At 46.8% G+C, this 17,353-nt stretch overlaps 1 protein-coding gene across 4 annotated transcripts in view; it reads right to left on the bottom strand.

Annotated features, from left to right (window-relative positions):
• Window positions 1-11,230, bottom strand: part of BTNL9 (butyrophilin like 9) — a 30,699-nt gene extending 19,469 nt beyond the window's left edge. For 2 of the 4 annotated variants that reach the window (XM_045998690.1, XM_045998692.1), the window contains exons 1-4: window positions 11,084-11,230; window positions 6,954-7,086; window positions 5,062-5,412; window positions 3,198-3,479 (exon numbers count right to left, since the gene is read on the bottom strand). In XM_045998690.1, the coding sequence (XP_045854646.1) occupies window positions 3,198-3,479; window positions 5,062-5,412; window positions 6,954-7,065 (745 nt within the window). In that variant the 5' untranslated portion in view covers window positions 7,066-7,086; window positions 11,084-11,230. Of the gene's footprint in view, window positions 1-3,197; window positions 3,480-5,061; window positions 5,413-6,953; window positions 7,087-10,680; window positions 10,814-11,083 lie in introns of those variants that run through there. The other 2 variants (XM_045998691.1, XM_045998693.1) reach the window with 2 other exon arrangements.
• Between the last annotated feature and the right edge of the window lie 6,123 nt (window positions 11,231-17,353).

Genomic DNA, 17,353 nt, shown 5'->3' with positions numbered 1-17,353 from the left:
TTCTTTGATTTCCTGGCTGACCCATTCTTTTGTTTAGTAGCACGTTATTTGACCTCCGTGTGTCTTTTTGTGTTCTCTCCAGATTTTGTCTCCTTGGTTTCAACTTTCACAGCATTGTGGTCAGAAAAGTTACGTGGTGTGATTTCAATCTTCTCGAATTTGTTGAGGTTTTTTGGTCTGCTAATATGTGATCTATTCTGGAGAATGTTCTGTGTGTACTTAAAAAGAATATGTGTTCTGCTATTTTAGGATGGTATGTTCTGAATACATCTGTTAAGTCCATCTGGTCCCGTTCGTCTTTCCAAGCCATTGTTTCCTTGTTGGTTTTCTGTTTAGATGATCTGTCCATTGATGTAAGCAGGGGGATGGGGGGTTACTGTCCCCTACTCTTATTGTATTACTATCAATGCGTTCTTTTATGTTTATTATTAATCAGTCATCTATTTGTGTGTTCCTATGTTGGGTACATAAATATTTACAATTGTTTATCTTCTATTTGTATAGACCCCTTTATTAATAAATAGTGTCCTTTGTCTCTTTTTACAGTCTTTGTTTTAAAGTCTGTCTTTTCCAATTTAAATATCATCACTCCAGATTTCTATCGACATCCCCGTGCATGAGAGATGTTTCTCCATCCCCTCACGTTCAATCTGCAGGTGTCTTTGGCTCTTTCGTAGGCAGCATCTAGATGGGTCTTGTCTTTTATCCATTCTGCCACCCTATGTCTTTTGATTGGAACATTTGGTCCTTTTACATTCATGGTTTTCCTTATCTCTGTGTTAAGTGTCTCAGTCGTGTCCTCTAGTCTTTTCTCAAATCTGGTGAGTATGCTTATGATCATTCCTTTATTTTTTTTCCTAGTTTTCTTAAAGGTATATTGGATTTTTTTATTAACATATAATGTATTATTTGCCCCAGGGGTACAGGTATGTGAATCATCAGTCTTACACAATTCACAGCACTCACCATAGCACATATCCTCCCCAGTGTCCATCACCCAGCCACACTCGCCCCTCCCTCCCTCAGCAGCCCAATGATCATAGCTTTAAATTCTCTGTCATACATGTTACTTACATCTGTTTCATTTAGCTTCCTACCCTGGATTTATCTCATTCTCTCATTTGTGATCAATTTCTCTGTGTCCTCCTTTTGTCTGCCTCTCTGTGTCTATTCCTGTACATTAAGAACATCTTCTGCTTTTGAAAGCAGTGATTTTATGAAGAGTAGTAGGTCCTAGAGTGCCCTGCAGGATAATGTTCCCTGTTTACAAGGAACTAGCACTTTAGCAAACCATCTTATGTGGTCTACTTATGCCTTCCTGTTGGGTCTGGCCCCTTTTCTTTTCAGTACTCTCCTCCTGCTGTGGGTGTGCTTGCTCTCGGTGACGTTAGTGGGACCTAGGCATGCCGGCTCTGAGGGGGTGTGCCCCCTGGGGAACTTGGGAGTGTGGTGGTGAGGTTAGCAGTATTTGCATTGGGCCATGAGTCCAATGTCCAGAATCCTAAAGCACTATGGTGGCATAGTGCTCGATGATGGCTGGATGCGGCTAAGCCTGACACGTGAGAGTGGCTGGTGGTGCACGTCTGGGCACTGCACCACAGCTGGGCAGGGGGTGTTGTGGCAGCTGTGCACCTGTTGGCTGGGCAGGGTGTATAGGCAGCTTTAACAAAATTTGCCCTGATCTCTGGGTCAAGACAATGACTGTCCATGCAGCCTCACCTCCCGCAGGTGGCTTTGTGCTTATGCTGGGATCAGGGGAGGAAGATGGCACCTGCCAGCTCCCTTATTTTTAGAGAAGTCCCCCAACACTCTCTGAAATCAGGATGAAGTTATTTACCTATTTACCCTATTTACCTATTTACCCCAGCTTTGTGCAAACTGCCTTTTTTACAATGCCTCTCTGTGCAATCTGCTGTCTCCCTGAAGGCAGTGATCCAGCTGTCACTCACACTACAAGCCAGTGCATGGTCAGATGACTTTTAAAGCTCCAGGCTCCAAGTCCCACTATTTTTACAAACTTATACACTTAATGACAAACGTTATGGGAAATAGTCTTCCCTGGGTAAACCCCCTGGTACAAGGGCCCATTTTTCTGCCCTCTCTGTGCACACAGCCTCCCTCTGCCTTTTTGACCTGCCCCATCTCTCAGCTGCAGCTTCTTCTCTATATTGAGCTGTGGAGTTTCTGGTTTATTGACTTGGATGTGGATGGCATCTAGTTGTAGATGTGGGACGGGAGGAGCTCAGGGTCCTCCTACTCGACCATTTTCCCAAGATCCTCTCTCCCTTATGGTTTTTAAAAATAGCATCGTCTTTTCTCTAGCTTACCAGATTGTAAGAATATGGCATATAATACATATAGAAAATCTGTGTTAAGCTTTTCTATTTACGTTAGCAGTCAACAGTATATTATTAGTAGTTGAGTTTATGGGGGGTCAGAAGTTAATAGGTGGATTTTCAAATGCTCAGGGCAGAGGGTGGTGAGCACCCTTAAACCCCTGAATTGTTCAAGGGCCAACTGTAACATAACTATTTATTTGTACCAATGTGAAGAATGACCAAAAGTTATGTTTATCCTCAAGACTTAAAACAACTAGTCATGAACATTAAACCCTTCAGTGTGTGCCTCATAATAAGACTTGGGTCCTAGATAATGGCCTCACCCTTCAACTCATCGCCTAACTATCTTCTTCCCTGACCTACCACTTTTAGATCCACATGCACACCTCACCACACCTTAGCACCCTCACGGCTTCATTTTTCTGTACGGCACCTAATATCTCCTAATCTTATGATATAATTCACTCTCTTGTTTATGTTTCCCCCACAGAAATGTGAAGCTGAGGGCAAGGGTTTGCGGCACATTACTTACAAATATCATTTGGGGGATGAAATTAGGAACACATGGGCTCTCGTGATGACCTCTAATGAGTAGTTTCTAGGTTTTAGAGCAGAGACTTTGGTGCATAATGTTGATTCTGTGGGGCCTCCCCATCATACAGTTTGGGTGAGTGGTAAGCTGTTGTACTCCCAGTAGGTTCCTCATATCCAAAGAGCTGACTTCTCAGGTGTCAAGCTCAGTCCACCCCAGAGACCACCATGCTCCCGTACCAATGTGTCCTTTTAGATGACCTTTGGAATGATGCGCATGGAGGATATGGTGGATAGGAAGATGAGGGTTCGTCAGCATCTACTCACCTGCAATCTGGATGGTGAACTCTTTCTTCTGGAGCAGGAGAGAGTTCTGGATGGAGCAAGACACATTGCTATGGGCATCCCCTTGGACAACCACAGATGTTTCCAGATTGAACAGGCCCTGAGCATCCTGGACAATGGTTTCCGTCTCGGGAGGTAAGCACTGTCCTTTATGATCTTTCCACTGAGCCTGGGGTTTGGGGTACCAGCCACTGGAGCTGCATCTCAGCTGAACACCTCCCTTCTTGAAGCCCTCAAGGGAGATGTGAGGGTCTGACCCCAGCCCTGGGAGAAGCAGGAAGAGTGGGAAAGATCAGCCTCCTTCCTAGAAGATGTAATGAAGTTCATGCTACCAATGCAACGTCTGCAGTCATCATAAGCTATTACAAACTGTGACTGCTCTTAACACACATGTAGGCTCACACCCCCCAACTGTGGGCTATGAATGACAGTCTAAATTTGTGGTGGGACATGGGGTAAATGCCCCATGGGGTGGGACATGGGTAGGTGGAACATGGAAACAGTAGTACCCATGAGGGACATTTGGAGATATTGTGGGGGGCACTTGGCTAAGAAGGGGTCCTGGAATTTCATCATATTACACAAGAGACTGTCCCCTGAAGTAAAGAAAAACACCACCCCACATCTCCATAAATTGTCTTCTGTCTCTCTTGAATCCCACCAGAGTTCAGGTACCTGTGCTCCACACACTCTTCGTCTCCCCCTCCTGTGGAGCTAACTTCATATTTTGAATATGCAAAACACTGATATGTTTAAAGAGCAATTCTGTAAAAAATGTACCTCAGGAAAATCCCAGACCTTTCTCCATCCTCTCCATCCATTGCTCCCTCCTCTCCTGGAGGAAGCCAATTCCATGATTTCCTAGTGCATCCTTCCTGTGTTACTTTTTTTTTTCCTGTGTTACTTTCATGCAGTGTTTCTTTTCTCTTACACCAAAGTTTACGTGTTATAGAACCTCTTCTGCACCTTGCTTCCTAGAGCCCCCTCCTCATTTTTGGGGGGTGTGTAGTGTGGATCACTCCATTGGGTGATGGACCATACTCAACACCTTTGCTTAGATATTTAGATATCTCCCTGTTGTGACCATTACAAAGGACACTACACAGATTAAACTTATATGTATGCCCTTTTCCTGTTGGAGCTGTGGGAGGCTTATCTTCAGGGTAAGCTCCTAGAGGTTGGCAGCAGTTAAAATGGTGGATGGGTAGGCAGTCCTGTTAGCTATTGCCAAATTCCTGTGCACTGGAGCTTTGCTTTGCTTTCCATCACCAGCGTACAAAGCAGAGGCCTGCTTCCCCACAGCTCCACCAAGGGTGTATGGTCAAACTGTTAAGTTTTTGCCTATCTCACAGGTAAAACATTGCATCTCAGTGTAGCTTTAATTTGCCTTTCTTTCATGATGGGTAAGGGTGATCATCTTTTTTATGTTTAAGGGCCATTTGTGTATCTTTCGTGAACATTTATTTTGTTCAATTTGTAATGAATCTTCCTTTTTAATAGTTTTTTTAAAAAATAGATATCGGGGCGCCTGGGTGGCTCAGTGGGTTAAAGCCTTTGCCTTCGGCTCAGGTCATGATCCCAGGGTTCTGGGATCGAGCCCTGCATCAGGCTCTCTGCCCAGCAGCGAGCCTGCTTCCCCCTCTCTCTCTACCTGCCTCTCTGCCTACTTGTGATCCCTGTCTGTCAAATAAATAAATAAATAAAATCTTTAAAAAACAAACAAATAAATAAATAAAATAAAAAATAGATATGTTTTCCCCTTTTCTGTGTTTCTCTGTCTACTCTTGAGCAAAGCAGCTCTGTCCAAATAGACCCTTTACTCTGTCTCTTTGGCCAGGTCACATACCTGCTACCTCCAGTTCCCAGACTGCTTCCTTGGAGAAGCTGCTGGAGAGGAAACGGCACCCATACAGGCCCTCATCAGCAGGAATGACACCATGGAGCTGCAAGTTCACACTTCCATCCATGATATAATCCTTGATGAGTTTTGTCCTGTTCTGGAACTGTGCCATTTGCTGGCTGTAGAGCTCTTGTCCCCCCTGGTACAGGTGCACCACGTCAGAGGTCTGACTCCGGAACCAGCGGATCTCCATATCCTCGGCATCCAGGTATGGTGACAGGTGGCACGAGAACTCCACCTCTTCCCCGACAAGTGCCAGGATGGGCTCCCCAGGGCCTACCACCCTGACCTCCTCCTCTAGGACAAGAAGCCAGAATGACAGCTGGAATCAGCTTTCACCCAAGGTAAGTTTATAGCACATTCCTTTGCAGCTCAGCAATCTACAGTAAACCATTCAAATGGCAAAAGACACTTTGCAAGACAATTGGCTTTGGCTTTCTGAACATGTAATTGTCATGAGTATGCCAGGTGAAAATATACACAAAGGATATTACAACCAGGTACAGTGTGCGGTCCTGGACTAGTAACTGGTTTGAACCAACGAGCTGCAAATGTTTCCTTGGGGATATTTACATAAATATGGCCAGGACATTAAATGAAAAGGAATCTTGGACCAAAAAAAGCAAGTTTCAAAATAATATATACACTATTCTCTTATTTGATTAAAAAATGACGTTTGCTTAAAAAACATGGGCAGAAAAAAAAGGTCCAAAAAGACATATACCGAATGGTTCTTGGTGGTAATTTCTGTACGATGGGAATAGATATGTTCCTGTTTTTTCCTTGTCTGATTATCTAATTTTTTATAACGCACATGTACAGTTCTATGGGAGTTCCTTGTGTCATGGGTTTTTCTATCTAAAGGCCAAATCTGGTTTTCAAGATTTCTATTTATCAGAATTTTTAAAATTTGACCATCCTCTTAAATGGTGCCTCCTTGTGGCTCCTCTACTCCCTGTTTCCTGCAATTCGCCTGAGAGTGGCTATTCCTGGCACAGTCCCTTTGCATGTGCTGTTTCCTGCCACTCAGGATGCCTTCAGTCTTCTTTCTGGCTTCACCTTTTCTTGTACCTCCTTTTCTTCCTTTGAAACTCTGCTAAAACCCATTCCTGAAGCTCCCCTTCATGGATCCCTCCCATCCTTCACTTTGCTCATAGACCATGGCAGTGATGTTTGTTGTTGTTCACTCCATTTGAAACACCTTGTTGCCCACTGGGTACAGCCCCAACACCCTCCCTACTAGTTTCCCTTTCCAGGTTCTCTCAAGCTGTCCCTTCCCCCCACACTTGACGCCTGCCCCTTTTCCTGGGGTCATGAACTGTCTCAGTTTACCCTCCATCTGTTATCTTCCTGGAAATTGTGTATCCTTCAGGAGTCTACTCAAACAGTACCTCCTCTCTAGCGTTCTTCTTGGCTTTCTGGAAAAAAGCCACATTTTTCTCTTAGTTGTGTTTACAGATCTTTGGATATGTTTCTCTGATGGCCATATCGCTGAACAGCTTTTATGTCCTATCTCCTACCCTTGACCTTCTTGAGGACCTGGGATGTGCCTGGTCATTTCGGTGTCTCTGGTTTCCAGCTCAGGGAATCAGAGAATTGCATTTGTTTAATTAATTTATACTCTCTGTTGGCTGCTTCCTTTGTGAGAGATGTTGAGCCTGAGGTCCTCCCTGCCCTTCAGAAGCTACATGTGGGAGTATATGTGGGAGTGGAGGTGTGGGGGGCTTGATATGGCTGAGAGGGCTGTGGATCTCAGCCCTGGGAGCCCCTGGTGGGAGGGAGGGAAGACGCTGAGGTGTTCATGGCCTGGCTGGCTGGGCCACAGATTTGACAACTACCTGAGTTCAGCTTTCCAGGCTGGAGGAGAAGAAGGAGATGGGTGAGGAAGAAGACACTGCGGGGGAGAGGCTCTCTCTGGCAGAAGTCTGGGAAGACTGGGAAATCCACCATTTCTTCTCAGCGGCGGGGGCCCTGGAGAGGAACAATGAGATGCAGAAATGGAGCAAGAGAGCTGGAACACAGCCCAGCAGGCCTGATGTCTGTTGCTGCTTCAGTTTTGTTTTGTTTTGTTTTGTTTTAAATAATAGTTCCTACTAATCTCAGGGCCTGGCTTCTTTTAAACCATGGCTGGATGTGAGAGCTGCTTCTGATTTTACCAGGTGTCACTGCTGACCTTGTGCAGGCTCATGGAGCTGCGAGGGGACAAGGCCAAAGGGTCCCAGAGGAAGCAGTTTCTTGGCTTTGCATTGTTTAGAGTCAGGAATAGAGCCACGCATTGTGTGGGGGCTCCACTAGGATTAAGTGCCTTTCCCCAAACAAAGGGAAACCTATGAGGACTCAGGGTATTTTCATTCTCCCTGCCCCACTGCCCTTTGGCCTGGAACATGAGGTCCACAAACAGGGGAACAAACACGGAGTTCTAGTCTTTCAGAAGTGGGATGCATGCCTGGCAGTGGCCTGCAAGCTCTCACCACAGCTGAGACACCTTCCTCTGGGCCTAAAACCTCAGGTGGAGCCTTCGAGAGTTCACCTGTGTCTGTCCCTACCCCTGCGAGACTGTGTCTCCCAGGCCACATTAACAGACTTGTCTCATCTAGGGACATCACCCATTTGTGACCCACTCGACCCAGCCCTGGCACAGGTGAGAGCTGTCGCCTTTCAGTCCTGAAACCCCCTTGGGACCTGGGATGACATCTCACCGTCTAACAGCCAGTGAGCCTGGGCAACCCATATATCTTGGGATACATTCAAGCTTCTCCACATGTGTCCTCTGTTTAGTGGTGGGACTTTAGGCAGATTCTATAACTGATGGAACCTCGATTTCTTTGCCTGAACAATGGAAGAAACCAATGCCAGCTCAGGGGGTCATTAAGTCTTTCCTGGGAGGACTAGGCCCTCTTTAGTAAACAGAAGCCAGAACCACCAGCTTCTGCTGCCACCTTCCAAACATCTCGCTCTCCACCTTTTAGAGACTGCACACTCTCACTTCAGCTTAGCACCCACGAGGGGAAGACAGATTCCTTCAGCTCCCCCCCATCTCCCCATCTCCCCTCTCTGCCACCTCACCTCTTTGCTTCATTCTCCTTCTCCTGAAAACGTGTTCTTGAGTCCTGTGGCTGCAAAGCCCTACCCACATGGTAATCGCATCACCAGGGTATAGAAGAAAGCCTTTAGAAGCTGCTGGGTCATGTAGCAGAAGAGTGGTCAGAGGAAGGATGCAGGTGAGTTAATGGTGTGTGTGTGTGTGGTGGGGGGAAATCTCTGAGCTGGAAGGACCCCGCCAGTGGGAATACAACAGGGGCAATGGCCAGTGAAGCCAATGGGCCAGGGGGCTGGGACCCTCCCCTCATGGAGCCCACACACAGGTGCGCAGGCAGAGGAGCAAGCTGGAACAGCTCCTTAATGCTTCAAAAGGGACCCCTCAGCAGGAGAAGGTCAGAGGAATCCCTGGAGGGAGCTTGGCCACTTTGATGGCCAGTAGGTATTGGAATTACTAGTCACACAATAGTCAGTATGAACACAGACTATGGGCCCAGGTCTAGGCTCTGGCCAGAAAGTCCAGCCCCTTGCCCTTTGGCTGATGACAAGACACTGGTAGCAAAGGAGCCCCAGAACAAGGAGTCGTGCTGGCTTTGCATTTTCTCTCCCTCTTCTTGTTCCTTCTCTTCTCTCTTGTGTCTTGGTATTCTCTCTGGACTCTCAAGACGGAGCCCCATGAAGTCAAAAGTCATGATGGTGTATCAGCGCCAGCTGGGAGCTTCCAAAACAAGAGGGGCTCAGAGGACACTTATGGGTCCATTTAGACCAGTCAGATAGTGAGGAATTAGTCAAGACCTGTGTTAGGGGGTAACTTGGGTTCTCCGACCCAAGTCCACACAGTAACAGAGAATTAGACAAGTTCACAGCTGGGGGCCCCACTTTCCCTAAGCTAGGAGGCTGCCACCTCCTGGGGGGAGCAGTCCCTGTGCTCCAGACCCTGGAATGTGTAGTGGGACCTCAGTTCTTATCTATTTATTTATTTATTTGGCAGAGAGACAGAGAGCACAAGTAGGCAGAGCAGCAGGCAGAGGGAGAGGGAGAATCAGCCCGATTCAGGACTCCATCCCAGGAGCCTGGGATCATGACCTGAGCTGAAGGCAGACGCTGACTTGACTGAGCCACCCAGGTGCCCCCCCACCCTTTTCTGACAGAGACATAGAGTCTGACTTCAGCTCTCTGTTGTGAAACACCATATGAATTCCATCACTGAGGCCACAGGGGAAGGAGATCATAAACACACACTCATGGAGGCATACATGGGTTTATACCCACAGTAATAAAACTAATATGACCTGGGTACTTACTGTCTACGAAGAATTTACTTATACCAAAGTAATTATCATCATCATCATCATCATCATCATCGAGAGGTCTGAATCTCAGACCACAGGAAACTGAGGCACAGGGAGACCAGGCAACTCAGCTAGGAGATGGTGGAGTGGGGGTTTCTCCTAAGCTCTGTCCTTGTGTGGATCAAGATTCCTCACTAGCCTTGTCCTGGGTCGGGGCTGGAGCACCTCTGTTTTCCTTCCCCCCAGAGCATGACTCCAGTCAGGGACCACCCAACCACAGACCACAGCCCTCACCCGGACCGTATCTCACATGCACTGAAGAAGCAGACTGAGTCCCCAGGTCTCAGCCACAAGACCAAGCAAGCAAGCATGAGCAGCCAACCCACAAGTGAATAAAAATCCCACTGCTCCCACTGCTCATAAAACAATTCAAAACCAGAGTCTCCCTCAGACCTCACCAACAGCATCTTCTTGGACAGGAGGTACATGCCTTGTGGTCCTTTTGCTCCCAGTACATAAGCACTGAAAAGCCTTTAACTTGAAGGAAGACTGATGATTTCCTGAAAGGACTTTGGAGGGGCTGAATGCCCTTTCTGCCCTAAAGGACCCCCCTCCTGCCCACCTACTGCCTGAAGTCCACCCTGTCTAACCTCACTCCCCGGCTCGAAGGCTTTGATGCTCACTGGAGTGCAAGTGTCCGTGAAGGGAAACATTTTCAGATCTCAGCTGTTCACGCCACAGTGTAAATGGATTTCAGACTCTTTCTCATGAGGAGGTTTTGCTGAGGAGAGAGTCTGGACACACTGGATGTGTCCAGGGGAAGGTGGAAGACCCAGAGAGGAGAAAGACAGCCAGAAAGAGGGTCTCAGGCTGGAGCTAGTCTTTGCAGGTGGGGCACGTTCCCTACACTCTCCGGGAGCCTCTGGGATGTCCTCTGAAGACACACAGAGGAGTAAGGGTTGCACACACTGATGATGAAGGAAAGCCTCCACCCTCCGCCCAGGGAAGCATGTTTCCTTGCATTTTCTCCCTGGCCTCACTCTAACCTCATCCCGGTCTTCTCTTTCTGCATCTCCAAACCCTAACAACACCCGAGGTTCTCTTAATTTGCAGTCCCTCAGCTCCTGAGTGTCTCTTTAAAGATGACTTTTTGCTTTTGCCACTTCTGTGAGCTTGGCCTGTGTAACAGCAGTGTGTCTGTCATCCTGCCACTCTTGCATCCCAAGCTACACACCTTAAGAGGTAGAGGACTCGCCCACGCTCTCCCCATCCAGGATCCGTTGCAATGTTCCGCCCTCCACAGGCTGTCAGTCAATGCTCACTGATCTACTCTGGTGATTTCATTTGCCCCACAAAGTGATTTCCAGCCCCAGTCTCCAGGTAGATGAACCGCCGCAGTAAGAGACCTCAGGGAGCCGGGGGGCGGGGAATGGGGTAGCTCAGAATCCTACCTCCTTGTGTGAACCTGGCTGAATGAATATCTCCCCTTAACCACACTTGAAACGACACACCCCGCAGCCAAGTTCAGCCTGTGAGGTGATGCCAACCCATCTTGTCCTCTCTCCAAAGCCATCATTTTCTGCTTCCCATTTCTGAAAGGTGGAGGTTTCAACAGGTGTTGAGAATGAGGCACGTACCTGGCCAGTAATAGCAAGGAGTCTGAAATAGCAGATGATTCCTGGTGAGCTCAACTCCCTGCAAAAGGCATGACTGTAGTAATGTGTCTTGGTCCCAGATACTAAGGTCCCCTGGACATGAACTATCTGCTGAGTTCAGGAGGCCAACTCCTCTGTGACAGAATTACCCACCCACCTTCTACCTTAAGACACATACTGTGTCCTCTGCCTTTTGCTATAAAAACCAAGATGGACAGAACAAAACAAGGAAGTCTCTGTCACATCCTGTCTCTGTGAGAAAAACTGTGAATGGAATTTCCATGGACAATATCCCCCTGAGGTATTAGAAGGAGGGGAAAGGTAGTCGGAAGCTTTGCAGAGACTATGAATTGCAGAGAATCAGAGCAGGGAGAAAATGCTCCAGTTGGCTGCCTGGGATCTTTGGGGCTCCCTGGGGGACAGGACGGCCATCCCCAGCTAGCCCCTCTCTCCTCAGTGTCACAGGGAAGGATGCAGAGACTGGACTGGACTATCTAAAAAGGGCTGGTGATCAACTGTTTACCAGCTCTGCCTGTCTCTGCATGGCAAGGAAAGTAAAGAAGATAGCCTAAGAGCGTTGCCATAAGTAAAGCCCACAAGAGCGATTCACATAGGACCTGGAAATAGGGTGGGGCACTGTATTGGGATTTCTCGAATGGAGTGGAGCTCCATGAAGAGGAAGCAGGCACTACCTCATATCACCCCATTGCCATAGGCCATGATGCAGCCACCTGACTGAACCCCACACTGACATCTTTCCTAGGTCAGAACTGGGGCACAGGGTAGCTCACTCACATGCAGGAAACACTCAGGGACTCCCAGGACTGCCCGACGTTTGGGGATGGGCCTGAGTGGGAGCTAGGGCTTTGAGTAAGTAGACGGAGGTGAGAAGACTGAGCTGAAAGTGACCCTCCATGTTCAGGCAGGCTAGGGCCTGCATCAGAGGATTGCGCATGCGTAAAGATATCCTAGGATTGTAAAGGGGCTGTGTGGGGAGCTCACATGGTGGGTGGTGCAAGTCCCTGGAGATGGAGAGACAGAGGAGAGCTCAGGAGCAGATTAAGCATAAAATGAACAGTGAAAAGGATCAGGAAAGTGATGAGGGTTAGGGGAAGGGGACAGACATTCTGAGTGGAAGGAAGTGGTTAGCGTGTGTAGGGTAGGAAAAGGCTATGGGCTTGTCCTGAGAGTTTGTGAAACTCACCAGTGGAATGGAAAGCTGGACAGAAGTATGCTAAGTGAAATAAGAGAAAGACAAATGCCATCTGATTTCACTCACGTGTGGAATTTAAGAAACAAAGCAAAGGGGACGCCTGGGTGGCTCAGTCTGTTAAGTGTCTGCCTTGAGCTCAGGTCATGATCCTGGAGTCCCGGGATTGAGCCGCATATCAGGCTCCTTGCTCAGCGGGGAGTCTGCTTGACCCTCTGCCTGGTGCCTCCTCTGCTTGTGCTCTTTCTCTCTCCGACAAATAAATAAAATCTTTAAATAAGAAAGAAAGAAGGAAGGGAAGGAAGGAAGGAAGGAAGGAAGGAAAGAAGGAAGGAAGGAAGGAAGGAAGGGAAAACAAAGAAACAAAGGGGAAAAAATGAGAAAGAGTCAAAGCTAACTATAGAGCACAAATGGATGGTTACACAGTTGTTCTATGGACATCTAGAGCCATTTGGAAGCTGAAAGAACCTGAAGTAATTCAGTTTGGAGAAGAAAAATGGTGACCATACTGATGGGCTATTTGGAGACAGTTGATCTTTTCATTGCCCTTTCCCTGAGGTCCTCCTCATTGCCTGGGGAGAAGAGAGATTGTCCCACGAGAAATGCCAAAGCCAGAGTCCTCTTCTGTGGTTCTGGACACAGACCTGCTGGGATGTGGGAGGGAGACCCCAACTGCTACTGCCTACACAGCATCTCCAGCAGGGACAGGACCCTGTGCTCCATCCCACCAGCTGATTATGGCTACCTCCATTCAAAGTCCTCAGGAAACAAACAAAGGCCTGTATCCAAAAAGAGAATGACCTCTGGACTCCTGCAGGGCTGTCCGTGGGAAGGGAAGGACTCGAACGTGTCCTTCGATGGTGGAGAACCCACCCCGTTCAAGCCTCTCCATTGAGTCATTTAGACCAATTCTCCTTGGTGTACACCAGCCCTCCCCAGGAGGTTGTCAGAGGGGACTTGGGGGTAGGGGAGTGAGAGAACCCCCTCTGCAGCACAAGGACCATCCTCAAACACAGCATGGGGCACCAGAGGAGACGACACAAAAAGTCACTGAACTCGCAAGTGGATGAGTTAATCCTTCTCTGGAAAGAGCAGAAGAAGTGGCAGTAAGAGGGGCTTAGGATGAACTTGGGAGTGCAGAGGCAGGCTTGGGAATGCTGGGGAGCTACCTCCTCCCTCGGATTTGGAAAAACCTATTTTCCCTCCTCTTCAAGGTCCATGGGGGAATGTGTGGCACCTCCATCTCCACCTCTCCTCCCAGCCTTCTCTTTCGTTATTCCCTTCCTTGTTCTTCACCAGTCAGCACCTGCAGCCACCACTCTACCCATTTCGTCTTTCTGCCAGTCCATCCTCTTTCCCCAAGATCCTGCTCAAGACTCTTTCTTCCAGCGTCGTCTTGAAAAAGAAAGTCCACCTTTCTTGATGGATGAACCTCTTCCTTCTTACTCAAGTTGCGCCTTGAGTTTGAACCTGCGTTAATGTCTTGTAAGAGTACACATGGCAAACGTCGTTATGTGACTGTATTTTCATCTACAATTGTGGCCCTTGGAATTTAGGGATCAAGTCTCCTGGCCCTTGGCATATTCTCAGACACCAGCAAATGACTCCTTACAAAAAGACTAGTCAGTTGCATGGACTGACATACAAAAGAAGGGACAGTTATGGACAGAGAGGGATTTTGCTCTGTGCTCCTCAGGAGCAGAAAGAACGGATTTGAACATTTCTTCATGTGTCTGTTAGCCATTTGTGTGTCTTCTTTGGAGACGTGTCTGCTCATGTCTTCTGCCTGTGCTAAGTGAAATCAGTCAAAGGAAGAAAAACGATTATCATATGGTGTCACATATAGTATCATATGCTGAAACATAAGGAATAATGCAGAGGACCACAGGGGAAGGGAGGGAAAACTGAATGGGAAGTAATAGAGAAGGGGGCACACCATGAGAGACTCTGGACACCAGGAAACAAACTGAGGGTTTCAGAGGGGAGGGGGGAAGGGGATGGGGTAGCCAGGTGATGGGTATTAAGGAGGGCACGTGTTGTAATAAGCACTGGCTGTTATACACAACTAATGAATCGTTGAACACTACAACAAAAACTGATGATGTACTCTATGTTGGCTAACTGAAATTTAAAAAAAAAAAATCCCTTCTGGAGTTCCAAAAAAGAAAGAATGGGTTTTCTAATGTCTCATCACCCCCTCCCCTCACCCCACTCAGCCCAAATCCTGTCCGCCCCCCCTCCCCGACCCCCAGCCTTCCTCATTACATAACTTCCTTTGTTGTTCTCCAAAAAGCTGAGACTGAAAGTCCTGTGCCTGTCAGCCAGCACACACCCACCGTTGTAATTTTGTCACACGAACGGTAAAGCACACACACACACATTGAGAGAGCGGGAGAAGTAAGTTGCTCTCTCTTTAGCTGGGCCTGGCAGGGTGGCGGGGGCCAGTATGTATGGAGCAGCAAGGACTGCCCATAGCTGCCCAACCAGCAAAGTCTCCCAGGACAGTGGGCATCTCTGGGGTCACTTGGAGAGCACAGGATTGGACACTCCCACCTCAGAAGACTTCCTCGGCAGTAGAGTTAGCCAGCACCCTCTCATAACATGCAGAACAGCTTAGAGTGAGAACTGGTTGTAAAGAAGCCACCAGCTAAATGCAGGCCTGTGAGAACAGTGTCCACACGAGTCCTTTCCATTTGGAGGAAGGAAGTGGATGAACTCGGGTTAGTATGCCTGGATGATGCTTTTTCACAGAACCAGCTCAAACTTACAGTTGGACAGAGACTGAATTATAGAAAGAGGTTGTAATGAGTCGGGGGTGGGGGAGGTTAGGCTGTTCTTAAAGATGGTGCTTCCCACCCATGGGCCCCAAACCTGTGCTTCCTACCCCAGCTCTGAGTGGGCTCCACTGTGTCATTGACATTAATGCTGAGTCATTCTTGTACTCCTAGAATAAATTCCACTTAGTCATGGTGCATTGTTTTACAATATTCTTCTCTGTACACTCATATTTAACATCAGCGTTTCTTCTGTAGTCATTAGTGTAGTCATTAGTCTTCTGTAGTCATTAGGATGTAATTTCCCTTCATTTATCTCTCTCACCAGGCCCATCCCCAGTGTGATTCTCATTTGGTTTGGAATAAAGGTTCTGTGGCTGGGATTCCTGCTGGGCTCAGCTGGTGGAGTGAGCGAGTGACTCTTGGCCTCAGTGTCGTGAGTTTGAGCCCCACGTTGAGTGTGGAGAGTACTTAAAAAAATACAATCTTTAGGGGCACCTGGGTGGCTCAGTGGGTTAAGCCTCTGCCTTCAGCTCAGGTCATGATCTCAGGGTCCTGGGATCGAGTTCTGCATCGGGGTCTCTGCTCCACGGGGAGTCTGCTTCCCCCTCTCTGCCTGCCTCTCTGCCTACTTGTGATCTCTCTCTCTGTCAAATAAATAAATTTTTAAAATCTTTTAAAAAAATAAAATCTTAAAAAAAGAAAAAAGACTGCAGCTAATTTAGACTAAGTAAGAAAAGTTTCCATCATCTCCACTAAGAACTTTTTTTAATGGGCCACAGGACTGTTGTTTTGCTAGAATTAACTCAGAACCATCTGGACAAGGGTTTTGGGGACAATAGATACATAACTATTGTAAAAATGTATACTGATAGTGTCTGTTCAGTACCTGAATAGACCAGAATGAACAAATCAATTTGGGTCATTTATATTTTCCTGGAAAATTATTCCTTCCATTTGTGTTTTCATATCTATTGGTTCAAACTCTGTGGGATAATCTCAGAGTGATGTTTAAACCTTGATACCCCGTGTTTCTGATATTACTATGTTCCTCCTTTTTTCCTCCCCTCTTTCTTCCTTTGGAAGTCTTGCTAAAAACTTATTTTATTGACATTTTGAAAGAAAAAGCTATTGTTTTCATTGAGCTTATTTCTGTGATAGCTGTTTTTATCTTTTGGATTTTTTTTTCTTTTTTTTCTTTTGGGGGAGGTCGTTTTATTATCCCTGTCCTGCCTGGCATTTTGATTGATCTCCCTGTGACCTCATTTATTTTGGAACTCTTGCTTTCTAATAGGTACATGTAAGAATAGTAACTATTCTCTGTGTATCACCCGACCCACATCCTATAGATAATTTATTCATTTTTGTTTATTATTGAGTCATCTGTAATTTTCGTTTTGTTTTCCTCTTTTCTTTCAAAGATTTATCAGCCATCAGAAAGGGTGAATACCTAACTTTTGCGCTGACATGGACGAGATGAGAGGAGATTATGCTAAGTGAAATAAGTCAAGCAGAGAAAGTCAATTATTATATGGTTTCATTTATGTGTGGTACCTAATAGGGAACAGCATGGAGGACATTAGAAGGAACAGAAGAATGAAGGGGAGAAATTGGGGTGGGAGAGGAACCATGAGAGACAGTGGACCCCAAGAAACAAACTGAGGGTTTAGGGGGTGGGAGGATGGGTTAGACCGGTGATGGGTATTAAGGAGGGCACGGATTGCTTGGAGCACTGGATGTTACGGCGTAATGACTCTTGGAACACTACATCAAAAACTAATGATGTATTGTATGGTGACTAACATAACACAATAAGAACAAAGATTTTATTTATTGGAAAGAGAGAGAGTGGGGGTGGGGTGGAGGGGACAAGCAGACTCCCTGCTGAGTGGGAAGCCTGAAGCAGGGCTCGATCCCAGAACCCTGAGATCATGACCTGAGCTGAAACTGTAAGAGTCAGCTTAACTGACTGAGCCACCCAGGTGCCCCTGATTTCCCGTTTAATGCAAGAATTATTTAGAAGAATACTTGCGATCGCCCCCCCTTTGTTTATATACTTTCTCTGTGATCTTGTTTTAGATATTCCTCTAAATAAGTTACTACATACGATGTATGTAGAACAGTGTCAAGCATATAGTTAATGAGCGTATGCTGTTTTCATCATTATTATGATCTATTTTAAGAAACGTAAGATTTTTTCTGCCACAAGATAAAGTCTCCATCTTTTTTTTTTTTAAATTTTATGTATTTGTCAGAGAGTGAGCACAA

Source organism: Meles meles, chromosome 3, assembly GCF_922984935.1.
Source record: "Meles meles chromosome 3, mMelMel3.1 paternal haplotype, whole genome shotgun sequence".
NCBI lineage: Eukaryota > Metazoa > Chordata > Mammalia > Carnivora > Mustelidae > Meles > Meles meles.
Note: the sequence above shows the minus strand (reverse complement) of the source record. Positions and strands in the feature narration are given on the sequence as shown.